The sequence below is a fragment of the Oryza sativa genome, chromosome 8, assembly GCF_034140825.1.
Source record: "Oryza sativa Japonica Group chromosome 8, ASM3414082v1".
Lineage (NCBI taxonomy): Eukaryota > Viridiplantae > Streptophyta > Magnoliopsida > Poales > Poaceae > Oryza > Oryza sativa.
Window position 1 is genome coordinate 13,967,662 of NC_089042.1, and position 27,937 is coordinate 13,995,598.

At 43.9% G+C, this 27,937-nt stretch overlaps 3 protein-coding genes across 5 annotated transcripts; 1 reads left to right on the top strand and 2 right to left on the bottom strand.

The window, feature by feature from the left end:
- Positions 1-1,802: 1,802 nt before the first annotated feature.
- On the bottom strand, positions 1,803-10,586 carry LOC136351508 (uncharacterized). Its single transcript, XM_066303683.1, has 2 exons — positions 10,189-10,586; positions 1,803-2,797 (listed from the first exon to the last, which is right to left on the bottom strand). Exons 1-2 carry the CDS (start codon positions 10,216-10,218, stop codon positions 1,988-1,990), a joined length of 840 nt encoding a protein of 279 aa, XP_066159780.1. The 5' UTR covers positions 10,219-10,586; the 3' UTR covers positions 1,803-1,987.
- A 1,842-nt stretch (positions 10,587-12,428) lies between these two features.
- LOC4345252 (cyclase-like protein 3) lies at positions 12,429-19,466 on the bottom strand. Of its 2 annotated transcripts, none has more exons than XM_015794774.3 (7): positions 18,962-19,466; positions 17,960-18,004; positions 17,763-17,835; positions 17,073-17,170; positions 14,030-14,100; positions 13,034-13,224; positions 12,429-12,940 (listed from the first exon to the last, which is right to left on the bottom strand). In XM_015794774.3, exons 1-6 carry the CDS (start codon positions 19,359-19,361, stop codon positions 13,099-13,101), a joined length of 813 nt encoding a protein of 270 aa, XP_015650260.1. In that variant the 5' UTR covers positions 19,362-19,466; the 3' UTR covers positions 12,429-12,940; positions 13,034-13,098. The 2 variants fall into 2 exon arrangements, with proteins under 2 accessions (XP_015650260.1, XP_015650261.1); XM_015794775.3 differs by having other exon boundaries at positions 12,503-12,934.
- Positions 19,467-19,612: 146 nt separating this feature from the next.
- LOC9271247 (tyrosine--tRNA ligase 1, cytoplasmic) lies at positions 19,613-25,119 on the top strand. 2 transcript variants are annotated; one of them, XR_010734433.1, is made up of 9 exons: positions 19,613-19,924; positions 21,639-21,922; positions 22,034-22,130; positions 22,274-22,379; positions 22,547-22,629; positions 23,581-23,796; positions 23,918-24,023; positions 24,274-24,333; positions 24,772-25,119. XR_010734433.1 is itself a non-coding variant. In XM_015794773.3 (9 exons), exons 1-9 carry the CDS (start codon positions 19,685-19,687, stop codon positions 24,790-24,792), a joined length of 1,143 nt encoding a protein of 380 aa, XP_015650259.1. In that variant the 5' UTR covers positions 19,613-19,684; the 3' UTR covers positions 24,793-25,119. The 2 variants fall into 2 exon arrangements, 1 of the variants encoding a protein (XP_015650259.1); XM_015794773.3 differs by having other exon boundaries at positions 23,581-23,726.
- The last annotated feature ends 2,818 nt before the right edge of the window (positions 25,120-27,937 follow it).

Genomic DNA, 27,937 nt, shown 5'->3' on the forward strand with positions numbered 1-27,937 from the left:
CGCACGTCAGGAACGCCTGTTGGGTGATTTCCGGTCGTGACATTCCTGGAGCAAGGTCTATCCGGAACTCAATCTCTCGCTTGGGCGGCATACCAGGTAGTTCTTCCGGAAACACGTCTCCGAACTCTCTGACGATGGGGATTTCTGACAGTCCTATCTGATGAAGTTCTGAACTACTGACGGAGGTTGGGGGTGCAAAGAAAACAACCGGTTGTTCCGGCCCTCGGTACAGAGTGACAGTGCGTCTCGCGCAATCCACTACTCCTTGGAATTGAGCCAAATAATTCATCCCAAGGATCACATCCAAGTTCTTGGTGTCTAGCAGAATCAGATCCGAGGGAAAAGGAATCCCCTGAATTTCTATAGGGACGGCAGGACTATAATACTTTGCTGTCATAACCCCTCCAGGGGTGGTGATGAGCAGAGGGTTCCTAAGCCTTTCTACCCCCAACTGATTTCTCCCCACGAATGGCACAGATATAAATGAGTGGGAAGCTCCAGAGTCGAACAAAATGGTAGCAGGGATGGAATGAATGAGGAACGTACCAACGATGACGTCTAGAGTTGTCAGCACGTCCTCGGCCGTCACGTGGTTCACACGACCCCGAATGACGTCCTTACCACCGTGGTTGGATCGGGGAGGCGCTTGGCCTTGCTGGCGCCTCGGCTTCGGGCATTTATCCGCAAAGTGCCCGGGCTCGAAGCAGTTGAAGCACAGACGCTGCGGACCTTGAGCGTCCCTGCGGCCTTGACCAGGCTGCACAGTTGGCGTAGGAGGACGGGGCGCACGAGTCCCTTGCTGACTCTGCTGTTGCTGCGGCTGTGGGACGCGCACCACGAATTGAGGTCGGGGCGCGGAGCGAGGTTGCTGCTGCTGTTGCTGCTGCGAGGAGGTTCCCCCTGGATAGGGATTGGTGTAGCGGACCCTTTGGTTAGCACCCTGTTGATTGCGGAAATTCGCCAAGCGGCATTTGTGCGACTCCAGTTCCTTGTGCTTGGCTTCCAAGCGGATGCTCTTGTCCACCAGACGTTGGAAATCCGGATAGTCACCGGAGATTAGACGGACGGACAGCTCAGGGTCCATTCCTGCCAAGAACTTCTCTTGCTTCTCCTCATCTTCCCGCACATCCTCCGGGGCGTAACGGGCCAGGTTGTTGAACTCATGCAAATACTCCATCACGGAGCGGTTGCCTTGCTTCAACTCTCGGAATTCCCTTTTCTTAAGGGCCACGACTCCGGCGGGCACATGGGTTCTCCGGAAAGCGGCGGTGAAGCGAGCCCAAGTAATAGGCTGCCCCTCTGGCTGCGTAGCCTGGAAATGGTCCCACCATAGAGATGCGGGCCCCTGCAGCTGGTGGGCGGCGAAGATGACTTTCTCCTCATCGCTGCACTGCACAGTGTCTAGCTTTTTCCCCACGGCATGCAACCAGTCCAACGCATCCACGGGGTTATTGGAGCTAGAGAAGGTAGGTGGGCGGATGCGGAGGAACTCGGCGAGTTTAGAGTGTTGTGAGGGTGGTGGTGGAGCATTATGTTGTGGCGGATTTTGGAGGTGGTGGAGGAAAGCAGTCATCATGTTGGCCTGCTGGGCGAGGATTTGGGTGAGAATGGCGTTGGTGTCTGGTGGTGGTGGTGGAGGCGGAGGAGGAGGTGGAGGTGGGCTGCCATGGTTGTTGTGGTTGCTGCCTTCAGGTTGGTTGCCATCACCGGTGGCAGCACTTCTCCTAGTCGTCACCATCTGGAAACCCCACACAAAACCAGCAAACAGAGAGAGCTGACAATTAAAGCTAACCACCCACGACTACCATAATTCTTGAATTTATTACTGCTATTAAATTGGTTCATTAAAGTTCAAGTTGCTTAAGCAAATAAAATAAAGACAGGCTCCGACACAGTTATGCCACACACCGGCATAACCATGCCCCACACGACTCCAACAAGAAGACAAACGAGAAAGAACACACGCGCAAGCCTACTAACTGCTCGTCTACCGCTGCGACAGGCCAGGACGGAAGGTGAGCAACAGCGCATCCTCCGTGCTACCAACGCCGGAGGCTTCCCCCTCCTGGGGAACCACGGGCGCGGGCTCGGCACGAGGGGTCTCCACGAAGCAGGTCCACGCCAGGGACTGACGAACAAGCTCGGGCCTGGAGGTGCTCTTGCGGGCGGTGATCTTCTGGCTGCGGCAGACGCGGCGGCGCTTGGGGCGACAGACCTCTCCCTGGGCGATCTTGAGCTGATGCAGCTGCGCCTCCACTGCGTCTAGGTCCTTCTTCAGCTGCAGATTCTCCTGACGCAGCTCCAGGATCTTCATGTTGTTCTCGACCATCCCACGGCGCACCATCTGATGGAAGTCGATACGAGCCGCGTCGTACGCCTCCACCATGCGCGCCAGGTGCATGATGGTAGCGTCATCCTCCGAGCTAGCATCCCGGAAGGTGGCGAAGTCGCGGGCTCCTCCGCGGCGAGGGTGGTAGCGGTAGGGCGAGTGCTGCAACTCGTCCGGGTAGCGCTGGTGAAGAGTGCCGATGGCGAGGAGAGCGGCGTTCTGGCAAGCGGCGGGGAAAGAATCTCCACCTGCGGTGACTGCCAACGAAGTCCGCTCGGGAGAGCCAGTGAGGATCACTGCAGTAACCTCCCAAGCAGCGTGGGGCTCTGCATCGTCACCCTCCTGCTCCGGAAGCGGCATGCCCTGGTAGTCCACTCCATGTGGATACCCCAGGACAACGCACATGCCCCGCAGCTCCAAGACGAAACCAGTCATGTCCAGGCCACGACGGCTGACGCTGCCGGCCATCTACAAACAAAAACAAAAAGAAAAACAACATTTTAAAGGTCAGATTTTGGCGATAAATGAAGCAGCAGGACAGAGAGAGACTAGAGGATTTTCACAAATAAGACAGGATTTTTTTATTTTTGAAAATATTGCTAAGGCTTGGGATCTACGGCTCGTCCTAGGGTCAAGGGGGCTCTGATACCAACTTGTCACGACCGGAAATAACCCAACGGGCGTTCCTTACGTGCGTGTATTATTCCTTGTCCCAGGAGGCAAGGTACACCAAAAGTTGATACAATTCAGAGTTTAACAAGCGGAAGCGTAAATAGTTAATTTATTACATGGGCAGCGAAGGCCCAGCACACACAAAGACAAACGGGAAACACCGGAAGACTAGGGCGATGACCACAGGCACTTGACGGCAGGCACGAGCTAGACACCAAAGCCTTCATCTTCTAGGGGCTCCTCTTCTGGGTTTGGGAAAAATTGAGCAAGACTGAGTACAACCACCGTACTCAACAAGACACACCCACAAGTGCAGAATAAATGCGAGGGAGTACAAAGGAGTTATAATATAAAGGGTTAGAGTTGCAGTAAACAGCATTTAAAGATATTTAGTTGCTCAAAGCTATTTTGTAAACACGATTCTAGAACTATACAATATTATTTATCAAGGCCGTGAACCCACACGAACCTGCCTTAACCCAAGGCCTACGATGATTCAGACCGAACTGGCAACCCGACCCTGGGTCCCAGCTCGTCCCAAGCCAACCCAGGCCAACCATTCCTCCTTTTAGTTGTTTAGCAGGTTTTAAGAATTAAAACACTAACTTGGGTACATTGCTCGGCTTGCCCATAACCGAGGGCGCGGCTATTCGAATAGATTATACTCTGATCAGAGGTGTACATCTTTACCCACAAGACACATCTTCCTCACGTGCAACCATGTGCCACATACCACCACGGTATACAGACGGAAGACGTGACATAGTTTCCAACCCATCCTAGCCATAGACAAGAGTACCGACCCAATCCCACCTACGGCCAGAACCCCCGGGACAGGTAGGCAGGACTGAGCCCCTAGCAACAGGACACCGGCCCTGTGCCATGACATCTCGACTACCGGGCCGCAGCTCGTGTAGCCTTCATTTGCCCTGGAGATGTCCATCGACCCCCGACTTCGTCCATCTCCATCCATGTACTTTTGTTTATAACCAGACTGAGCCACAAACTAAGCCTTACCCACTAGACATGTGGAAGTACGGTAGTGCTTTGCAACAGAGGCCCGAAGACCGGTCCTTATATGGCCGAGGTGCTACTATCAAAACCATGCACCCCGAGCCAGCCTAAAACCATTTTGGGGATTTTGAATAGAAGGAGCGGTGTGAAGCCAATTCCACAATAACCAAACCATTCCATAGTGTCCAGGTGATATGAATATTCCCAAAGTCTAGAGTTGAAAAACCACCTAATGTTACCTAATTAAATAGCAAAGCATCTACCTAAAATCATACTAGTGGTACCATGAGTAGAGTGTCCACTAGTTGGGGTTTTGTTTACTCTAGGGTGAACAAGGAAATAATAACAATAACAATAATAATAAGGTCATAACAAAGGTAAATAGGCATGGCTAGATAAAACAGTGATAACGCGGGAATTTAAATAAAGCGATAATGCAATAATTTAAAGCGACATAATTTTATAAACTGGGATTCAATATGTTCAAGGATGATGTGACTTGCCCTGCTCGCTTTCCCAAACGTCGGCTTCAACTTCCACGAAGAGCGGATCTTCCGAAGCTGCAGCGTCTACACGACCAACGGAAAAGAAAAGGCTTTTACTCTAATAAACTCCATATAACAAGCAGGAACAAAGCACAAAAATGGGTTCTTGACTTCTTAAGGAAAAATTAGAGACTTGAACGGTCCAATTCCGAGTTCAAATGGCCAAGTTATGGCCATTTGAAGGTTATATGCTCTTTAAATGAATATTTGCGAATTTCTTCATTTAAATTTTAATTTAAAATTGGATTTATTGCGTCAGCCGAGGGGAGGGGCGCGCGGACCGGGTCCACGGGAGTGGGGCCCACGCGGCAGCCTCACGGTCCACGGTGGACCGGGTGCACCCGGCTCACACCGGCCGGCGCCGTGGGTCCCATGCGTCAGCCGCACCCGAGGGCGCGGGCGGCTGACAGCCGGGCCCCACATGGCAGCCGCGGGACGCGCCCGAAGGCGGCCACGCCGGCACAGCCGACGGGAGGCGGCGCGCTCGTGCCCCGATGGTCGCCGCCGGCGACCACTGGCGCGGCGGAGCGGCGCCCGAGAGAGGGGAGGAAAGGGGGAAACGAATCGGCGGTCCACGGCTCACCCCGGGTCGACGGCGACGACGGGAACGGCGACCGGAGCGGAGAGAGGCGGCGGCGCGGCTCTGGTCGACGGGGACGGCGGCGTTCCGGCGATCGGCGACCGAAACGGAGAGGTGGACGAGGTCGGCGAGGTTGCGGCGAACCCGAAGAAGGCGACGCCGAAGCAGGAGATGGTCCGGGGCGACGACGGCGGCGGACCGGAGCTCGGCGGTGACGGCGGAGAGAGAGAGCGACGGCGCGAGCTCGATTCCGGCGGAGAGAGAGAGCGGCGAGTGGCGGAAACGGCGGAGGGAGGCACGGGGAGTGTTTATATAGGGTTGGGAGGGGGAGAGAGCGGCCGGATGAGGGGGAAACGGGCGCGGAAGATCCGGCCGCCATTGATGCGCCGGCGAGGTTAGGGGGAAAGTTTCCGAACGAATCCAAGGGAGAGAGGGAGGGAAAAATGGGGGGAAAGAGGGAGGGAATCACGGGGAATATTTCCCCCCTCTTGATTGCACGCGGGACGGACGGGAGCGGCGGGATTCGCGGCGGCGGCGGCGCTAGGGCACGGGCGAGGCGGCGGGAGCGGCGGGAGGAAGGGGATGACGGGTGGGCCCCACCCGTCAGCGAGGGTGGCGGGCGGGCCCGCCCGTCAGCGGCACGCGCGCGGGGAGGAGGCCGAATGGGCCGCGGGGAAGAGGGGAGAGAGGGAAAGGGATGGGCCGAGCCGGCCCAAGAGGGAGAGGGGGAGGGAAAGGGAACTTTTTAGGGTTTTTCTTTTTATAAAACCATTTTAACTTTGTTTATTTCTTCTTAATTATTATTTGTGCTCTGAAAATTCCACTAAAATTTATTTACGCATTTTAGGCTTTTAGGAAATATACAAAAATCCTCCAAGCCTTATTTAACTTTTAACTTTGCACATTTTAATTGTTGGAGGCTTTCACATGGATTTTAATTATTCTAGGCATAATTTCGAGGATGTATTTTAGAGTCGTTTTGGGACGCGACACAGACCGGCGGCATCCACTCAGTCAGACCGGCAGATCAATCTCGGTCTGACCGACTTCCGTCGATTTCGAGGGTAACTTTTATTTCCGCTAAAAGTTTTTGGTTTTTGGGTATACCAACCATTCACCCCCCCCCCCCTCTGGTTGGCTTAGTTCTTGTGATTCGATCCTACAGTACACAGCACAACCGAACTTACGCAAATGGGAAATACTTGGAGGATTTCCACGTACTAACTGCATTGGGGAAGTTTCATGATATGCAGTTGGTCATAGTTGGACAAGGTTAGCAGCGTGCAGAACTGCATGACCCCAAAACGACGAAGGTAATTTGCAATTCATCAATAATGGTCGAGCAATAAGCTTAATTCTTTTGATCAATGATTCAGCCAAACCATTTTGTGTGTGGACATATGGAACAGAGTGCTGAACCTGAATTCCCAATGCCATACAATAATCATCGAAAGCATGGGATGTAAATTTGGCAGCATTGTCCATATGGATTGATTGAACCCTATGTTCAGGGTAATTTGCCTTCAGCCTTATAATTTAAGACATTAATTTGGCAAAGGCATGGCTTCGTGTCGATAAAAGACACACATGAGACCATCTTGTAGATGCGTCAATCAAAACCATAAAGTACCTGAACGGTCCAGATCTTGGCACAATTGGGCCACAGATATCTCCTTGAATGTGTTCAAGGAATTTAAGTGGTTCAGCTCTAATTTTGAGATAAGATGGTCTCAAAATCAGTTTCCCAGTAGCACATGCAGTGCACACGAAATCAGAGGATTTGAGAAATTTGTCGGTGATCAAATGATGACCAATAGAGTTGCCAATAATTTTTCTCATCATCCCGATACTGGGGTGCCCAAGTCGATCATGCCAAGTGTGGAATGCATCAACATTTTGAAAAATTACTTTATACGCAATATGTGCAATGGGCTTAATGTATGTATAGTACAATCAAGATGTGAGAGATGGAATTTTCTCGCAAATGTGTTTGCCATATCCATTTTGTTTGGTTAAGAGAAGAAATTCTTCTCGATTATCCATATGGGTTTCAATGTGAAACCCATTTTGACGGATATATCTATAACTTAGTAGGGTACGGGTTGAATCAGGATACAATAAAGCACCCTCAATTGTAATTTGTGTACCCATTGGGAGTGTAATAATTGCTTGTCCTGAGCCAACTATCACAGTATCGCGCCCAGCAATAGTCAAAACTTTTCCTTCTCTCTTTTTGAGAGTTTGAAAGTATTTGATCTCCCTAAGTATAGAGTTTGTGGTACCACTATCCACAAGACATAATTCATCTCCAATCGGAGCGATATCCTTAGACATCTATAATGAAAGAAGAATTGCTTGATTAAGAATTCTTTATCCAATATATATACATACATACAATAATTAAAACATCAAATACATAAATACATAGTATGACGTTTACATATGTTAAAAGTACATACTCTAATGACTAGCAAGCAATACAACCTTACAATATAAGGGAGTTCGTACTTATCTACTTATTACAACCAATATTGTTTGGCAAACTTATAGGATATCAATATACTGTTTCAAGCACACTGAGATAAGAGCAGCTTCATCTCTAAGTGGGACGCACCGAGATTATTGCAAATCACCAAGTAGGTCCATTGAGCAGTATTCGATGAACATATCGTCCATCGCAGAGAGTGGAGCGACATCTTCTGGGAGAACATTGAGGTTGCTCTCTGGTTCAACAGGAGCCTGGTGAGAACTTGCAACCTCAGGGCGCTCTTCATCTGTAAGATTGAATTGGGCTCCAAATCTTGGGTTCTCAGAAGACTTTTTGTCCTTAAGGGATTTTTGGTACAAGAGAACAAGATGTTTCGGGATGCGGCAGTCTTTAGCGACATGAGTGTCAGATCCACACCTGTTGCAATGCTTGTTGCCATTGCTACGAGGTTGTGGTGCCTTACCCTTCCCTTTTCCTTTCTTTTGACCCTTGAATTTGTGCCTGTTATTGTTGCGTTTGCGCTTTCCAGTCAGATTCTTAGGATTATTCGAAGAATTTCCCTTGAATGCTTTCTTATTCTCAGCATTATTCTGTACATTGAAGTGCACCTTAGGCAGTGGAGCAGAGCCCGATGGGCGCTGTTGGGCATTCTTTAAAGAAAGCTCATAGTGTCTTTCTGCCTGAGTCAATGTATGTATAAGCAGAGAATGTTTCTGGAAATTTTTAGCACGATACTGTTGAGCAGTATCCTGTCCTCCGGAAGCATAGTTGATAGAGTTTTCTCTATCTTCTCTGCCTCCGTTGGCTCTTGTTCGCAAAACTTCAACCTGGAACAAATGTTATGAACAGCATGGTTGTATTCTGCCACAGTTTTAAAGTCCTGAAGGCGTAAATGAACCCTCTCATAATTAGCCTCAGGCCAAATGAGTTCCTTTTGCTGATCATAACGCTCTTTTAGAGCTTTCCAAGGGTTGAGAGGGCTCGTCTCTAACATATATTCATGTTTGAGATCCTTGTGAATGTAGAGTCTTAAAAGAAAAAGGGTTGTATTGAGCTTCCTGGGCTCAATTTGCGGATCCCCATCATTGGGTTCCTCAATTGTATTTAAAATCCCCCGAGAGGCAAAATTGATTTTGATATCGGAAGCCCAGATGGGATAGTTAGTCCTATCGAGGGCGATTTCGTCGAACTCTTTTGTTGCCATGTCCCTACAATCATGGTTAACATTATCAATTTACAGAGGTAAATTAATAAAAAGGCAGGAGGGGGGCGCCGTTCATCCGCCGCCGACGTCGCCGTGGGGAACGCCGCCGACGCAGCCGAGGTGCGCCGCCGACGCCGCCGTTGGGGGCGCCGCCGACGCCACCGCCACAGAGTCCACCGCCGTCTCCATCCATTTCCTCTGCCGCCTCACCGTCGTCGCCATCCGCCATCCACCGCCGTCGCCATCCACCATCCACTACCGCCCCGACCGCCCCTCCGTCCGCTGGCGGTTTGCCAGCCGGATTAGGCTGACGGCTCCCAATCCTCGTCGGAGTCGGAGGCCGGCCGAGCCCTGACGCCATTCCCCAGCACCCCGTTAGGGAGTGTACGGCTAGGAGAGCCATGGGGGACGGCGATGAAGATGTGGCGGAGGCCGGGACGGCGAGCGGCGGCTTCACTGGCGTGACGACGAGACGAGGACGGATTGAAGAAGGGCGGCTCCCCCGTGCGCGCAGCCAGGGTACCGGTCCGGCCAGACCCCGCTGGCGCGGGAGTGGGGGAACGGCGTTGGCGTCGGCTTGGTGTCGGTGGAGGTGGTGAAGGAGCGGTTGATGGTGGCGGCTGCGACTCCATCTCCGGGGGAAGAGCACATGGCTCGCCGGGTAGTGTCACCACTGCCGTCCATCTGTGGTGGGCGCAGTACTGCACCCCCTACACGAGGATCCGGTGAGGTGCTTCGGCAACCGGAGGCGGAGGAGGAGGCACAACAGGGACGGGCGGGGGAACCACAACCGGAGTTGCAGTCACATGGCGGCGAGGGTAGTGGCGGCGGCCACCAACCCTAGCCCTGCCTCCGCGTGATCCCCAGCGTGTGCTCCTCATAGGTCGGCGAAGAAAATGGCAGAGCCGGCATGCGCGCTGATGGCGAGGGAGGCCGAGAACGACATCCATGATCCAATGAAAAGATAGGTATCGTACCTTCTCTAATGATTCTTCTATTTGCTTTTCTGTTAGATCAAAAGCGATGTTTCTCCCTTCTTTCACTTCGCGATCTCCTTCGCCTTCGCTCTCTAATAACGTGTTGAACGTGGATAGAATTGATTGAGCGAGAGATTGAGAGATTGAGCGAGAGAGAATTTAACACAAGAATGTAGGGAATAAATGAGCGGATTTCTTTATTGATCAGTGCAGTACAATTTATAGATGGGGAAGGAGTGGCATCGTGTCTATTGTCAAGGAGCGCCTAGAGAAGAGGCGCGGTTGCCTTCAATTGCGATCCATTAGATCACCATGTTGTTTCATAACAGGTACGAGGGATTGGATTGGGTTGAGGAGAGAAGGGAATAGAGGGGAAAACCTGTGGCGCTATGGTCAATCTCCCTCTCATCCATCATCACCCTCGAACCGCATCGCCACCCGCTTATCAAGGAGATGGGGGAGGCAGCCGCTGCTCGTTGGAAGATGAGACCATCACCACTGCCACTGCTTCCCCGCAGATCCGGCCGCGCCTGGCTTCAAGGTGGCTGGATCCGGTGGCCCCCGGCTTCTAGGCGGCCGGATCCGGCGGCCTACACACTGGAGAGAAACGGCACGCGATGGCGGTGGTGGCGCGGGGGCGGGAGTGCGCTCATAGCGGCGTCGCTAGCAGGGAGAGATGGGGAGCGAAGGCGAAGGACGGACGGAGAGCGAGAGGGCGGATGGATAGGAAGGATCGGCTTCGATGTCTGTTCTTTTTTGTTCGTTGTTTTTTTATTCGGCTTGATCGACAATGGAGCTGGAACAAAACAGCCGGATGGATAGGATCGGCTCCAATTAATTCGTTGTTTTTTTAAAAAAAAATACGTTAATTAATTAATCAATGGTAGGTAAGAAAAAATTAATTGGATCAATGCCACTACAAATACAACTTATTAGAAAAATATTATTACTATTCACAAAATCGGGTGGATGTCACTGCAATTTTTCTAAAATTAGAACAATGTGGTACTCCGTCATGATTTCTGTTATCTCCATCACATCGCCGTCTCTGTCTCCGTGATAGTTCGACAACGCGCCTCCGATCAGCTTACCGTGTTAATCGCTCGTCCGACGGCGAGAACACTCAGCTTTTCCTAGCAGCTTAGAAGGCGTTCGTCTGCATGCGATGTCACAATGACAGTCGTGGCACAAGGCACCGGAGATGCGGAGCTTGCAAGGGGTACATCCACGACCTGCCACCACAGTTCAATGACAACATGCTACCTAACTGCCATGAGTGGTACCTGTACCAGTGATTCAACATGTGCGTGTACCTTAGCAACGGCGACCTCGGCGAGTCGGTGGACAACGCGAACACCGACGAGGGCTAGTACACCACGAAAGCACGAACCACTTCAGCCTCAACGACATCTTCCACGGTAGGATCAAGCAATATGAGTCCCTCACCCAACTTGTCGTTCACCTGTTCTACGCTGGTTTCGATGACTTGCAGTACACACATCCAGCTTCTGCAACTTGGTCGGCTGGTCCAATGTTGGAAGGGTGAGAAGAAGTGCCTCGTCCCAAGCATCCGCATGCACGTGTTCATCGGCTTCCACTGTAGGGACTCAAGTCAACGCTGGTAGCAGCATTCCTCGACGTGCGAAGCTCGCGGAGTCCGCCTTAGCCCCAAGGCCCCCGATCCACTCAAGTCAGCGGCGACTGATGGTGGGGAACGAGGAGAGGGATGCGCGAGGGATGGAAACAGAGGAGGTCATACGGCGGCAGAAGTCGGGGAGTAGCACGAGGGAGGCGCGAGGGACAAGGAAGAAGGAGTTGGCCGTCAGCGAGGGAGGAGATTGGAGCCAACAATGATGGATGCAATAATTGAGGGGATGGGGACGGGGATGAAGACGACGATGTGACGGAGTGGTATGGTTCTATTTTTAGAAGATTGTAGTGGCATCCATCCGATTTATTTGCAATGGTATTTTTTCAATACACTATATTTATAATATATTTATAATGGTGTGGATCCAATTAACCGTTGAAAAACCGTGAAAAATGTATACTAAATACATCAGTGCCGATTTATTTAAATAACGGCACTGATGATCTCATACCAGTGCCGATTTTTTTCTCCAATATTTATTTGAGACACCAAATTCTCCGTGCTTCTCGATATATTGCATGTAACTCATAATTAAGGCCTGAAATTTTATTTAAGGCTTTATTTTGTATTACGAGAGTAAACTCCGCTTGCATGTGAAACTATCGGGTCTTTTTAGAACGACCACCCCTTTCTTCTATGCCAATATCTCATTATGCTAAGTATTGACAACAATATCTATATTCTTAACTTATTCTTTGTTTTGTCCCGTTGCAATGCACGGGCATCTTTGCTAGTCAAGTATATATATTAGAGTGAGTCATTAACAAATCTCCTAAATTCTTAACAAATTTCAAGGGAACATTTATTAAATCTCATCCTATTCTATTGAATCAAACATTCTATTGAATCTCATCCAACTCGAAAATGCATATGCATACGAAATTATATATTAGGTATGAAGTTTATAATTGCCAATTGATGCAACCACTTGACACGGAACTGAGGGGGAAAAACATCACCATGCCTGCTGAGAAGCACTAATAATTCCACAATGATATGACTAAGGGCCACTTTGAATTGTATGAATAAAAAAACAAAGGAATAGGAAAAACACAATATTCTTGCAGGAATACAATTGTAAAATAGAGGATTGCAAAACACAGGAATAACCGTTTGATTGGACCACAGAATAAACACGGGAATCAGATGAGAGAGATAGACTTGGAGGTTAGACCTCTTACTAACTTTCCTTCAAAATGTACATAGAATTACCTATTCCATAGGAATTTTAAAGAATTGGATATGATTCAATTCTTTATTTCAAAGGCCTTCATAGAATTGAAATCCTCCAAAATTCCTACATTTTTCATACAAATCAAAGGGGCCCTAAACTTCAATTGAGTTTGTTCAAAAGAGAAGTCGCAGAATGTGCCCATTGTGCAGTTCATCGATAGTTGTGTGTTTTACGACTATGCTGTACAGCTTCCAAGTCCAAGAGCTTAGCACCGACATGACACAATTTTATTTGGCAGACCTGCATCTGGGCATAAGCAACGGATAAATTCAGAAATAAGCATTGAGGCTGAACGGTTGATATAGTATGAAACACGTTGTTATGAAATGGATTTCTCACCATGCAGTGATCCAGTGCAACTGAAGTTGCATTGATACTAGCAAACGCACTGATCCTAGTCCCCTTCACTTTATAAGGATGCATCTGATTGGTGAACCTTCAGCACCCCGCAGCCGAAGTGGCAGGCAGTGCAAGGAGTATATCCCAGGCATGATATTTTCCAGTTTGAGGCCCTCGACAAGAATGATATCCTGAAAAACAAAATAGAATATATTACGTCGATCATACCCGTAGGGTAACATTCACATTCCATACGGCAGAATATGAGCTGCAACACTCATAAGCACATCAGCTTCTTGGAAAAACATGGTACTCCTAATTAAGTTGATACCAGATTGTGGGTATTCCTGCTACCAAACTTTTTTTCTTGTCATTCCATATATCTAGAGGTGCTCACTTGTGTTATATGCACACTGGAGTCTGGTGATTTATCCGCATCTTGCAAGTGTATGGACAAGTTTGACTCTGCCATATGGCACATATCAGTTTGTGTAATATATCGTGCTGTGCCAACAGTGCCTCACTTTTTCTTTTGGGCAGAGTGCCACACATAAATTAGTCTTCGTAGAAAAAAAATGGCACAACAAATTTCAGGAGTGACTACTGGTATCCTTGGATACTTTGATATATCATACCGAATTGTCAATCAACTTTTTCAACTTTACATTGTTCAGTTTAGAAATTAATGTCATCAGGAAGCCTAACAGGATATTAGCACATTGAATTCAACATAGCCAAGCTAGGAAGAATAAGAAAATTTTAGGTGAGGACAATATATATCAACACTCAACTATTTCTTAACTACATCGCATTCCTATCAGATTTCTATTGGAAGCTGGATGTTGTAAGTGACCGAGTATAGGAAATACAGGATAGGCAAGATAAAGTTCAGAACATCAGAACAAACGTAAGATGAATAACAAAGATAAAAGAGCCATAAATATTCTGAAAGTGAATGTGAACATAACAAAATTACTCCAGGAAACATGTCCATACCCTGTTTTTGAGAAGAACTAAATGTGACGGGATCAAGTCATCAAAAGCTGCAACAGACAAATAGTCTATTCCTGAAAATGACAACAGAAATGAGAAATTACAGAACAATAACTGTAGTGTAGGGCACCACACCACCACGATAAAAATATTACCTCTAGAGCACTATCGTCCAAGGTTAAATAAACAAGAATACAGAAGTTTGCCCTGATAGTACATACATAGAGAAAATTCCTTGTGTACACCTCAAAACTCTCTCAATCCCTTATATGCACCTAAAAAATACCGAATCCCTTGTGTGCCCTCGAAAATTTGTTTAGAACCCTTGCGTACCCCTCCCGTCAAGTCTCTGTCAGTTTAGATGTTAATTTGCTTAGAAATGTCCATTATGCCCTTTGAGAATGGAGGGCATGCATGGAATTTGATTATAGTTGGCTGATTAGAGAGCTTGCTATATATTAAATAATTTTTTTGTATGATGTGTGCTATCATAAATAATTAGTGGATATAAAATTTAAAATATTTTTTTAAAAAAATAGTACATTGCAATTTTAAAAATAAATATGTGGCTATAACTAGCTGAAAATACTAAGATTAGCTGAAAATACTAAATCTAGTATTTTCAGCTAATCTTAGTATTTTCAGCTAGTTATAGCCACATATTTATTTTTAAAATTGCAATGTACTAATCTTAGTATTTTCAGCTAGCTATATCCACTTATTTATTTTCAAAATTGCAGTGTACTAACTTTTCTCAAAATTTATTTTAAATTTTCTATCAACTGATTATTTAGTATCATAAAGCACACATCATGAAAAAAAATATTCAACATATAGGGAGCTCTTTAATCAGCCAACTATGATCAAATTTCATATCCACCATTCTCAAAGGGCATAATGGACATTTCTAAGAAAATTAACATCTAAACTGACAGAAACTTGACGGGAGGGGTACGCAAGGGTTCCAAACAAATTTTCGAGGGCACACAAGGGATTCGGTATTTTTCAGGTGCATAGAAGGGATTGAGAGAGTTCTGAGGTGTACACAAGGAATTTTCTCTACATAGAAAGTGAATGAAAGAACTAAAAAACAAAAAAAAGGAGCATTATCTACCAAAAAGTGTCAAAACAGACCATGACATTTCCTACTTGACTTTAATTACCATGCTTTCAATCTTATTCATTTGCATCACTACTTGATTAAATAGGACCTTAAGTGGAGGGTCACAAGTCAAGAAAAATCTTTTGTTCCTAAGTAATTTTTTTCTCTGGTTTTTCAGCATTGATTCATAGAAAAATGTGTATTAGTTAGCATGTCATGTATGCTCCAGACACTATTATTTGAAAAAAAAATCATTCAATATTAAAAAAAAGAAAAAGCTGACCCAGGGTACTCAGAAACTTATTAGTTTTGGCCCATGTTTTTTATATACAAGTACATAATAATTCTGGATTTTCACAGGAGCTAATGCTATGTCGCATGGAGTATACACAGCATGCAGTACCCCATCCCCCAGGCAACCATACTAGATCAGTATACCATTTCCATAGGTGTTATATGTTTCAAGACCTATCTCGTGACACAAACTTAAACCTGCAAACGTGCTATTCAATATTAATATCATCCTTGAACAGAAGGTCAGCTGATGTCTGCTTCTGCCTGAGACACACAATATCCTGAAAGATGAGTTCAAGTATACTAGTATGAAATAACACACAAAAACTCTTTGAAGTCCCTTAAGGTCATGATTTCTGAAGATCATCACATTAGAAGTGCAAATTTGCACAATTACATTGCTCAAACAGGAAGACATGTAAGATGGGGATGCACACTTGTGAAACATGAGAAGAGGCTTCCAGCTAAATGCTTATTCATCGGACCAAACTAGACATTGAGATGATTATCAAGGGAGGGTAAGTCCGTAAGTACAAGAAACAATAATATGTTTTTGGAAGGAAGACACTGTAATTTTAATCTAATATGATAAATGGTACCCAAAAAAAAAAACAGGAATAGACTAGTGATTTTCACAAAGTAGACCTTTCGGAAAACATTTTTTTACAAATGGACCCCTAGAAAAAACTTTTTACAGAAATAGAACCCTTCCAAATGGTGCTATGACATTTGGTGCCGTCTGTTCATAACACGATGCTGCAGGATTGAACAACATGTAGGCTGGCATGTAAAATGGCCAGTGGAGCCACTAAGGGTGTGTTTGGTTCACGGTCATGCATGGATAGGATATAGCCATCCATATTTTGTTGGATATGGTGATCCAATTTTTTGTTTGGTTTGTATGGATATGGCGATCCAATTTCTTGTTTGGTTGGAGGGATATAGCATGGATGGGAAAAACCAAAAGTTAGTGGGACCCATTTGTCATATATATTTTTTTATCAAAATATAATCATCCGAGATCTTGTTTTAAAGATTTAATTATAACAAATATAATTGTGTAATCAAATCATAAATTAGATAAACGGTTTACGAGAAAAAATCATTTGGAGCTTGCTTAACACGAAATCAAACCAACCACAGCAAATCAGAACAGGACACATCACCCAGTCCAAAACTGGATGGCTTCATCCAGCCAAATCGGCCATATGCACTCATCCAGCATATTGAGGGAATATTCCCTATTCCGGGCCGCCCCATCCATCATGCCCTCCAACCAAACACCACAAAAACTCGGGCGGCCATCTCCCATCCAGTCTCATACGCCCAACCAAACACACCATAAGGTTCCACGCAACATCCATACAGAAACCTACACGATGCCAAATCTTGCTATGTTGTGCTATGTACACACAGCGCCAAATGTCACCTCTCTGCTTAGGGTCCATTTTTAGCAAAAGTCTCATTGGAGATATATTTGTAAAAACAAAAAGTTGCAAAGCAAACCATGCCAAAACAATAATCATTTGCATGAGCAAGCTTAAGATAAGAGTCAATTGTACGGATAGTTGCATACGCTAAATAATATAAGAGTCGGTTACAAATATAGTGAAGGAACCTCAAAAGGATGCATTGCTACTTCAAACTCACCGACAAGTTTAATATCTGTGTTGTCTACCAACCATTGTGCGCCATCCTCCATAAAACCCACATAACTAGTGTCAAATTCTTTCTTCCACATTAGTTGCCTGCAAGATGACAGCTTTACTAAGTGCGGTATTTCAGGAAATTCCATAATAGATAGATTATAAGAATACGCAATAAAACTATCCGTAGACTACGGATGCACAAAATACACAATTAGGAAGAAATAGGGTAAACAGCAGCGCATCATTTCTAAATAGATAGAGAAACACATGAAAAGGGCATGCCGTTGCAGCAACTAAAAAAACTCCACGCACTTTGGGTTTTCATATAGAAACCAAAAGGTGGTGATTTTGGCTAGTGGCTCTAGTAGCATAATGAGCTCAATTAATCATGATGTTAAAATATCTGAGAAAACAAGAGTGAGTAAACTAAATGTAAATGCAAGGAGTATACAGTAGGACCCACTGCCAACAGATTTAACAATCAATGGGGTGGATCTCAGAAGGAAATATAGAGGGTCGGTAGACATAGATTAAGGAAGAGAGAAAGAATGCCTTTACCATGCTGAACAGATAAAGCAGAAGATTTTGAACTATATGTGTGCTCATATATATAATGGATTTTTTTTTGGCATAACAGTTAACTAGGCATGCTTACCACAAATGAGCATATAACTATGCTGGAGTCCATTACCTGTCAGTATTTAGTGTTCTAAATAGCACTCGTTGAATTCCTTTAGGAATATGTAATGATTCCATCATTTTAGCTGCATCGAATACAATAAATTCAATAGTTAGGTTTGACTAACACATGCTGAGATAAGTAAACAATAACTACAATTTTACTATGCTAACAGTATCTTGATGGATTAAACAACAAGAATTAGTTACCTGTAATATTATCATCTCTTGGAACATCAACTAACAATGCCAGACCTGTAACAGAAAATCAGTTGTTAATGTAATGCAATTCCATATATTCTCATGTAGATCTAATTGGTTGCCATGTAATGATTCCAATGTCAGTATAAGACATGATTATGCAGTTGTGGACATTGGATTTTCAGCTTGGGTATTCGAATTGCCGAATTAGAGGTTAAGACATCATATCCATACCATGACACGTCTTTCTCCAAAAGAATAGCACTGTAATTTGTACACTAAAATACAGTTTGGATGGTAGCACCAATTTTAATTGGGGAAACTTCTGATGGAAATCTGCTACCAACAGAATACCATGTGTTCATTTTATCCAGAATAGCTGGCACAAATTTCCTATTGCAAAAGAATCGCAACAACATGAGAACTCCACCACCGAACTAACTAGTCAAGATTGTCCATGGGAAGATTATGGTGATCTGAGATCAAACTGAGACACGAAACAAGAAATATGGGAATGCTTCGAGAACTGGAAGTAGGAAGAACTAGAAAGAGGGGTTTCATTAGGCTAATTTCATTGATGTCATGTAGGTTTTTAGCCCCAAACTCCCTTCACTCACTTACACAAGGAACACATGGACTGTTCCTCTCCTCCTGTTGAAATCTGCTTCATGGATGTCACAGAAAAGCTCGAATCTCATAGCTGTCATTCATCTAATCTACAAACTTTGCATCGCAGATCCGAAGGCTCAAAGCCACGCCATATATTCCAATAGTTTCTAGTAATAATACCTCAAATCCTTAACATTTTCAATTAACTCTCTCTCTCTCCCTCTCTCTCCCTCTCCCTCTCCCTCTCCCTCTCTCTCTCTCTCTCTCTCTCTCTCTCTCTCTCTCAGATCGGCAATGAAAAATTCCCACATACTAGTATACAATCAAAAAAAAATCACAAAATAAGCAAAAGGAAGGAATCCAATCAATCCATGATGCGATTGAGTGCTTGAGCTAACCAACCATTGAGCACTTCGAGGTCGAGGGAGTCGACGTCGAAGCCGGCGTCGAAGTAGTGCTGGAAGACGTGGCCCGGGGCGTCTACGTGGGTGCCGGTGTGGGTGGGCAGGCGCATCTCGGAGTTGTTGGCGCGGGAACCGTTGCGCATGGAGGCGGGGAGCCACAGGAATTGGCCGACCCCGCCGTCCGACTCCCACGACGGCATGTCCTCCCGGTAGTAGTGGGTTATGTCCAGGATGCGCCCCCCGCCATGCGCCTCCCGCCGCTCCGGCACCGGCACCGCCGCCGCGCAGGACGGCGGCTCGTTGGGGTAGGCCGGGTGGGCGGACGGCGTGGCGGCGGCGTGGAGCGGGAGGAGGAGGAGGAGGAGGAGGAGGAAGAGCGGCGCCAGATGAGCCATCATCGGAGGATTGGATTTTGGAGCCCTACTGTAGCGGGTCTTCTTCTCAGGGCGACTAGCACGCGACCGAGAAAACAGGCGGGCGGCGGCGAGGCGAATGATGAGGTCAGCGAAGAATCTGCTCTGGGCCCGCTTGTCGGAGGGAGAGCTCCGTTAGCGTTGGGCCACGGTGAGTACTGCGGGGCCCACTTGTCGGTGACGCGAGCCAGGTCCGGAGCTCACAGATAAAAACCCTAGTGCCCCTAGTGGTAGCCGCCCGCCGCCTCGCACATACTACAGGAAGGAAGGACACAGCCAGCCCACGCAGGCCCGCCGCCGCCGCCGACATGGACCCTTCGGCGCCGTCCGGTAGCTCCGCCGACGCCTCGGCGTCCTCCTCTTCTTCCGCCGTAGAGGACCTCGCCCCGGGCATGGCGGCCATGAGCCTCCAAGACCGGTTCGAGTTGCTGCGGGGCATCGGCGAGGAGTGTATCCAGGAGGACGAGCTCATGAATCTGCTGCAGAAAAAGCCCGTCCCCATCTGCTACGACGGATTTGAGCCCTCCGGCCGCATGCACATTGCCCAGGTTCGGTGAATCCGCCGCCTCTCCCCCCTTTAGATCGATCTAATTCCCAGGCTCGGTTTGTGGTTGCTGCCCTGTGCTTATCCTTTTTTAAATTGCTGTGCAAACTAAAACTTACAATCTTTCTTTGTTTGTTTTGCCGATCGAATTGTTTTAAAATATGTTATCTAACCCTCATAATTCCCTCAATTGTTTTATATTTTCAAACTGTAATAATATTACCCTTTGTAACACCAAACTAAAGGAAAAATCAGTTTGCCAGACACCAAAATTTGTAAAGCTATTGGGATTATCTGAATCCACCGCGTAGCCAAACGGAGGCTCAAGGTCTCAACTATCTGTGTTGCTACTTATGTTGCAACTTGAACTGAAATAGTTATAAGTTTCTTGTAGAAGAAATCGAATTTCGCATCGGCTGCCTAGAGACTAGAGTTCAATTCATCATGGGGGAAATTAAAAAGTACCAGCATAAATTTATCAGGACAGGTGAAATATAGAATTTTTCTTCCAAAGTTTCAATCTTCAATGCAATTTTTTGAAGGGATATGCACATTTGTACTTTGTAGGGTATTATTATCATCAAAATGTGCTCCTATGTGGCTACCGAGTTCATTTAGGGTAAAGTCCATTTTTAGGCCTCAAACTTCCATCAAAGTTCATCTTTCACCTTGAACTATAAAACAGCCTAAACTTTTGAAACCAGACAAACTTCTCCCATGATTGTTTTTAGTTGTGGTTTTATCCATGTTGAGAATCACATTGCTATGCTATATTGGTTGCTAGCACGGCATTGCTTCACATATCATATGCTTTATATCCTTCTTCCTTGCATCTCCTTCTCTTATCACTACATTGTGTGAGGATTGAAGATTTGGGGGGGGGGGGGGGGGGGGGTGGATTTCCCCGGGAAATGTTTGGCATGTTGAGTCACTATAATATTAGCAACTAGAATAGTTTAACATATTTTTGTTGTTTTAGATGTGGTAAAAAACACCATTAAAATATTAGTCTTGGGACTTGACCCGGTTTTTAAGGTTTGGGGTTGAAAAATATATGGGTTCGTAGTTGAGGTTGAAAATAGGAATTTAGTGAAAGTTCAAGGGATAAAAATGGATTTTACCTGATAATTTATGTGGTACATGATGTTTTTCTCTGGAATGCTACTTACTGAGAAGTTAACTTGGTCTCTACATAAAGATTCAATGGAATTACCATGATTTCACCTAGCTGGGGAGTGGAGATTTGCACTAATATGCTTGCTTTAAGTTCTCTGTGCAAATAAATTTGAAATTTGGGTTGGATGTACCTATAGACCTATAAAGTTTGCTTTATTCACTGTATGGACCAGATGGGTGAAACTAAGTTTGGTGCATATGTTAATCTGATATATGCTAGACGGTGCGTGCATTGGTTTGGATAGTAAACAACTATGATGGTGATATTTTTCTAAGAACCACGACCAGAGAAGAAGAATACTCTAGTTCACTGTTCCTATACTTTGAGGTTTATTCTTGTTCCACAAATTGAAAACATGCTGCATTACCTCATCTTTGGCTACAACATTCACTACATGAGCTTGTTGTGTTCTTCCTCTTCTGCCATGACTCATTGTGGGCTGTTTTTTTTAGTGATGCATGAAGCTTAGATGTGCAAAAGTTTTAGGCTTACAATATTTGAACAAATGATTGTTTTGATTGATCATCTTGTATATTGTCAGGGCATTGTGAAGACAATCAATGTTAACAAGATGGTCAGGGCTGGATGCAAAGTAAAAATTTGGATAGCAGACTGGTTTGCTCAGCTCAACAATAAGATGGGGGGTGATCTAAAAAAAATCCAGACTGTTGGACGGTACATGATTGAGATTTGGAGAGCAGCTGGTATGAATCTTGATGGTGTGGAATTCTTGTGGTCCTCAGAAGAAATCAATAATCGTGCAAATGAATATTGGCCACTTGTAATGGACATTGCCTGTAAAAATAATGTCAAAAGAATAATGAGGTAACCACATTTGGATTGCATATGTTCGTCTAATGGCTTCTTCACTTCCAAAGCCTGAAGTGTAACTGCAATTTTATAACTTGCAAGTGAGTATATATTTTTGGCTCACAGATGTTGTCAGATTATGGGTCGAAATGATTCGGATGAGTTGACAGCTGCCCAAATATTCTATCCTTGTATGCAGTGTGCTGATATATTTTTCTTGAAGGTTAGTAAATTTATGCTATTGCACACCATGCCTTTTGAGAAGTACCTTGAGTCACAGTGTAAAGAGAGCGTGTGTACATGAATCTGTAATCCAGAATTTCATATAGGCATGAAGCTTATTCTAATTATCCCTTCCTTTTGTAGGCAGACATTTGCCAGTTGGGCATGGACCAAAGGAAGGTCAATGTGCTAGCCAGGGAGTACTGTACCGACATCAAAAGGAAAAACAAACCGATTATTTTGTCACATCGTATCCTAATCTGCCCTTGCATGTTGATTAAACCTTTATCTTCTGTAATTAAACAGCGCGGGACACTTTTCTTTTGGTCTGTCAAATTAATTGGGATGCTAAGCCTTCTTTCTGAAAAAAAAAAAACATTGTCAAAAATTGTATTACTCCCTTAACGTGAATTGCAGACATGCTCCCTGGTTTTAAGGAGGGCCAGGAAAAGATGTCAAAGAGTGATCCATCCTCAGCCATTTTTATGGAAGATGACGAGGTTTTCCTGTTATTCAAGTATCAATTTCTATAACTTCTGAACCTTGTGACACCCACTATTGTAATATAAAAGAACATATTTATTACGCGGTATGCCTTTCATAACACAAGTTTAGGCAGCAAGGGCTGTCCAATAGTAGTGTATCCTTCTGTTTTCAGTGTTGGATAACTGCTGAAAGTTCACTAACTTGGATGAAAGAAAGTACTAACTGATAAGTGAGATAGGAACAACTAAAGGTGACCCCATTGACTATGCTTTGTGAAAAAAAAAAAACTGTGCCTTTACTCGGGACCATCCCAATCTTTGGGCAAGCTAGACCCTTCCTAAGAAATAGTGGAATGTTTTAAGGGTATTTACCTAGGAGAGGTCATCATCTAAGTGCTATAATTTTATGTTTTTTCTGGTGATTTTACTTTGGTTTTAGTTTCCTGATGCGGGTTGATAGACACCTATGTTGTTTTGAATGGCTACTATGGCAACCTTACATGCTGATTTGCAGTTTTTCTTTTCCTTTTGCTTATTCTAGTGGATAAATAAAATTCTCATTTACTCCCTCCTTCCCAAATTGATCATCATATAGTGGAACTCAAAATTTCTCAAATTGATCATCATATAACCGCATGGACACGGATTTCATCATAATACAATTAGTGCAGCATGGGAGAATGTGAGCATGCTAATGTGTAATTGGCATGGTGTTTTAATCGATGCATGTATTGTGGGAGAATGTGTGCATGATGTCCTGATTGATGTGATTTAAATTATCCTTGGTCTTGGTGTATAAACATATATGATGATCAATTTAGGAAGATGGGAGTATGTTTCTACAATTTGCTAATTCTTTTCTTTTTGGTCTTCTATAGCAGCTTCTGTTATGTACTTGTAATCAGAGCATGTATTCATCACTACCCAAACTAGTTCTAAATTTATTCATGGCTTAATTTATTGCAGGCTCAGGTAAATTTGAAGATAAAACAAGCATTTTGCCCTCCCAACGTGGTTGATGGGAACCCATGCTTGGAGTACATCAAGTATATTGTTTTCCCTTGGTTTGAAATGTTTGAGGTGGTTCGGAAGGAAGCAAATGGCGGTAACAAGTAAATGTTCTGTTCTGAGCTACATAACTTGGAATTTTTCCTATTTACCATCAATTGGCTCAATCATTAAGTTAGTTGCCTATGCCACCAGTCTGTTAATCAGAGCACATTAAGTTAGTCTATTATTGATCTTCTGACATGACAAGGCAAAGCATCGATGTTAAACTTTTTTGCATATTGATGTTAAACAGGACATTTACAAACATGGATGAACTCATCGATGATTATAAGACTGGTGCTTTGCATCCTGCTGATGTTAAGCCAGCTCTAGCAAAAGCAATAAACCAAATATTGCAGGTAAAGTTTCCCACATTTGGCTTTCTGTTCAATAATATGGTGCCTATTTGTTGTTTGCTTCATTTGACTATTGTCATTTTCTCTAGTTTTGATGGATTATTTTTATTGATGTGGTATCAATTTCGCACTAGTGTATTTTGTATTGACCTGTTTTCATTGGATAATGATGTGGTGTTTATTATCAAGACCTTGCACGGTATGGTTCCAATAGCTTATCTTGTCTTAATAATGTTATCCTTTCTATTTTCAGCCTATTCGTGACCACTTCAATAACAACAGTGAAGCAAAGATTCTGCTTAACACTGTTAAGGTATATTTTTTTATTATCCATCTCTGACTGTTGTGGTTAAACTTTTATGGTCTTTCTTCACACTGTAAGATACTGTAGTAACCACTTCCATCCATGCCTTTTGCTTGCACTGTGCAATGCATTGTCACAAATCGAGTTTAAAGGCAATTTATGATCTGTTCAGTATTGATATAGCTTAAATTATGCATTATTGCATTTTCATGTCTTAGGAGTTTTGTAAGTGGCGCTTTGACTCAGCGGGTGTAACTCCGCTGAATTTCATTTACCACAAGATAATGGGAAACATCTCTGTTGACTTGAATTTGCAATTTTATTTCAGTTGCTCTTAAGATAATCTGGTTGAACTTCCATTTACTCTGTTTGATTCAGCTGTTGACAATAATTATTGCATACATGGATCAATTGCTAAGGTCTAATTTGAACTTTTCCCATTTGCAGAAGTACAGAGTAACCAACTAAGGAGGAAACTAGTTCAAGCATCTTTGTCCTATTGATCTACCTGGATATTTTCTATGGCTACTTTGGAACCATATGAACCTAATATTTAATGGAGGAATTTTGTTTGCCATTTTTTTGTTTTTGTTTTTTTATGTACTGAGTTGCAGAGCAACCATTGCATGGTACTGCACAAACTTTGTTTAGATTATTAGTTGTCAGATACCCAATCTCGTTTTATCAGTATGGTGCAATGAATGTTCATGATCACCTTAATGTTATAGATTTGACAAGACAAAAGTCGAGTGCAAAGTGCAAACATATGGTGGAAATGCATTTGATTTTATTCCAGACGTTCTACGCAACCACTGTGATCTTAACCTTGTGAAAAGAACTGGTGAAACGCTGTTTACGTGGGAATCATAGCTGGTATGTGGTACTCCTATCTTTGTAGACTTGTGAATCACCCATATGGCTGCTTCCTAGTATCTTATTTTTTATCTGTTCCCATTTTTCTGTGTTTATCCTGTGAACCGTAAAACATATCAACTACGAGGGGGAAGCGACCTATTTTCAGGCTAAAAAAAGGAACCTATGTATGGAGGCATAATGGGAAAAAAAAAGTAAAACATGTTTTTTGTTGATTGGTTGGGATTTCAAATTGGCGTGAATGCTAGTTGGCGCGCATGTGTTGCCAATGCGTACTTCCGGCCCATAAGGCTGCCGGCACGTACCTTTGGCCCACAAGGTTCACGCACGCGCGCACACTTCTTCTCTCTTTCTTCTTTTTTTTTGGGACGCCGCTCTTTCTTCTTTTTTTTTCCTTTTTTTTTTTTTTTTTTTGCTGTTTTTGCCATTCCTGCCCTATGGACAGGGGAAAAAATAGTAATTAGTTTAGATTAAGTTAGTGATTAGTTTACTAGTAATTTTTAAATCTTAACTTTAAAATTTTCAAATTTGGATTTGAAAGTTTTCAAATCTCGAGTTGAAAAATTTTCAAATCTCAAGTTGAAAGTTTTCAAATATTTCAAATCTAGACTTATAAGTTTTCGAATCTCGAGTTTAAAGTTTTCATATCTCGAGTTGAAAATTTTCAAATCTCAAGTTGAAAGTTTTCAAATTTTTCAAATCTGGACGTGAAAGTTTTCGAATCTGAGTTAAAAGTTTTCAAATCTCGAGCTGAAAGTTTTCAAAATTTGACTTTAAAATTTAAATCTTAAATCGAAAGTTTTCAAATTTGACTTATAAATTTTCAATCTGTTAGTAAAAAAATCTCCCAAAAAGAAAGAAAAATCTTGAGAATATTCTCTAATTACCCGTCATTAGTGTTAAGTGTTAACTAATATAGAGTAGTTATAGGAGGGAAGTGCTCGCCGCTGGCCGTCATTAGTGCGCCAGCTAGCAGCCCCCAAATTGGTTGTGAACTACGATTAGACTTGTTCTTAGACTCCTAGATAAACTTAGCAACTTTTGTTATACTTAGAAAATAAGTACGCATAACTAGGCCATCCCTTTATTACGCAACTGCTCTACTACGTACAGCAGTTTAAAAGGATTGCGTATGCACACGAAGCCTCAGCTCTTCTTCCTTTATATAGTCAATTATTATATATAAAAAATAGGGTGTCCCCCTCCCTTTATATATAGTCAATTATTATATATAGAAAATAGGGTGAGGGACAATTGATGTATTGGACATTTAGACTGGCCTTCATGGGCCAAAGTCCAAATTTCTCACATTCTTCCTTGGATCTTCACCACGTATTGCTTATGCATCATTAAAACTTCTTAAAAACCTAGTGGGAAATAATTGAAGAAAGAGTACATAGCATACATTTTGTGTGTTGCACGGATATATTGTCTCATTAAAAACCTTAATAAGAAACTGCGAGAAAACTTATATAAGAGAAAGAGTACAACCCACACCATTATTCTTATTGGGTACTTTGTCATTCTGGAATTTGGATTAAGTTTAGCAAGTGAGTTAGCAAAATTCTCCTTTTGCACTTCTCTAAGTCTCATCATCCCAATCCCTTGGATGCATCTTTCAAAAGGGATGTCGGTAATGACTTAGTGAATAAATCTGCAAGATTTTCACAGGACTTGGTATGCAATACTTTAATTCATTCGTCTTATGCAGTTCGTGAGCATAGAAGAACTTGGGGTTGATATGCTTGGTGAGATTACTTTTCACGTAACCCATTTCCACTTGTGTGACACACGCTGCATTATCTTCATAAATAATTGTAGGGGTCTGGATGGTGTTCAATTCACATGATTGTTGAATGTGGTGAATCATCCTACAAAGCCATGCACATTTGCAAGAGGCTTCGTATAGTGCGAAGATTTTTCGAGTGGTTCAACGCAATTGCTACAATATTTTGTTTTGATGATTTTCAGGAAATTGTTGTTCCTCCACATAGGAAAACATAACCAGTCTGTGACTTGGCTATATGTGGGTGTAATAGGTACCCAACATCTGCATATCCTACCAAGGTGAGATCTTGGTTATTTCTGTAGAATAGTCCCATGTCCTTGCTTCCTTGAAGATAACAAAGGATATCCTTGATGCCCTTCCAAGTAAGTTGCCGACAAATGCTATGTCCAGTCTTGTGCAATTTGCAAGGTACATGAGCGCTCCTATTACACTCAAGTATGGAAATTCTGATCCAAGGACTTCCTCCTCCTCTTCTCTTGGTCTACCATGAGGGTTTTCGAAGGATTTTTTTTTAAAGCAAAATTGTTCCAACACTTTCTATGTGTAGGTTGACTGGTGCACTAAGACCCCTTCAGGGATATGCTCAAGCTACAAGCTTAAGCAATACTTAGTTTTGCACAAGTCTTGCATTTTGAACTCAGATTTCATCCACGAATGCATCCATGTGATATGTTGGGGACCAACCCAACAAAGATAGTAGGCAAAGAAAAGCATAGAATGTTCACTTGTCAGAGAGTATATTCCCTATTTGGCGTGAGCCTCATCAGGTATAAATTTCTATCGCAAGGTGACATTGTTATTAGAGCATAACACATAAAAGACAAAAAGAAAAACAACTAACCTCCTCATCGTCATCGGCTTGCTTTATCGTCTTGTGATGTCTTCGACAAATTCTTTCCTGTCTTGGCATCCCTATGTTCAGTCAGTTCTAAGGATGCAAGAGTTGGATCT

Excerpts from the sequence above, each read along its gene's own strand:
- LOC136351508 (XM_066303683.1), bottom strand. The coding sequence starts at position 10,218 with ATGAGAGGGAGATTGACCATAGCGCCACAG. Across the intron at positions 2,798-10,188 it reads GATTGACCATAGCGCCACAG|ATGGCCGGCAGCGTCAGCCG; the intron begins GTTTTCCCCTCT and ends TTTTGTTTGTAG.
- LOC4345252 (XM_015794774.3), bottom strand. The coding sequence starts at position 19,361 with ATGATGGCTCATCTGGCGCCGCTCTTCCTCCTCCTCCTCCTCCTCCTC. Across the intron at positions 18,005-18,961 it reads CGACCTCGAAGTGCTCAATG|GTCTGGCATTGTTAGTTGAT; the intron begins GTTGGTTAGCTC and ends TTTCTGTTACAG. Across the intron at positions 17,836-17,959 it reads AAGAGATGATAATATTACAG|CTAAAATGATGGAATCATTA; the intron begins GTAACTAATTCT and ends TATTCGATGCAG.
- LOC9271247 (XM_015794773.3), top strand. The coding sequence starts at position 19,685 with ATGGACCCTTCGGCGCCGTCCGGTAGCTCCGCCGACGCCTCGGCGTCC. Across the intron at positions 22,380-22,546 it reads ACCGATTATTTTGTCACATC|ACATGCTCCCTGGTTTTAAG; the intron begins GTATCCTAATCT and ends CGTGAATTGCAG. Across the intron at positions 24,334-24,771 it reads TTCTGCTTAACACTGTTAAG|AAGTACAGAGTAACCAACTA; the intron begins GTATATTTTTTT and ends TCCCATTTGCAG.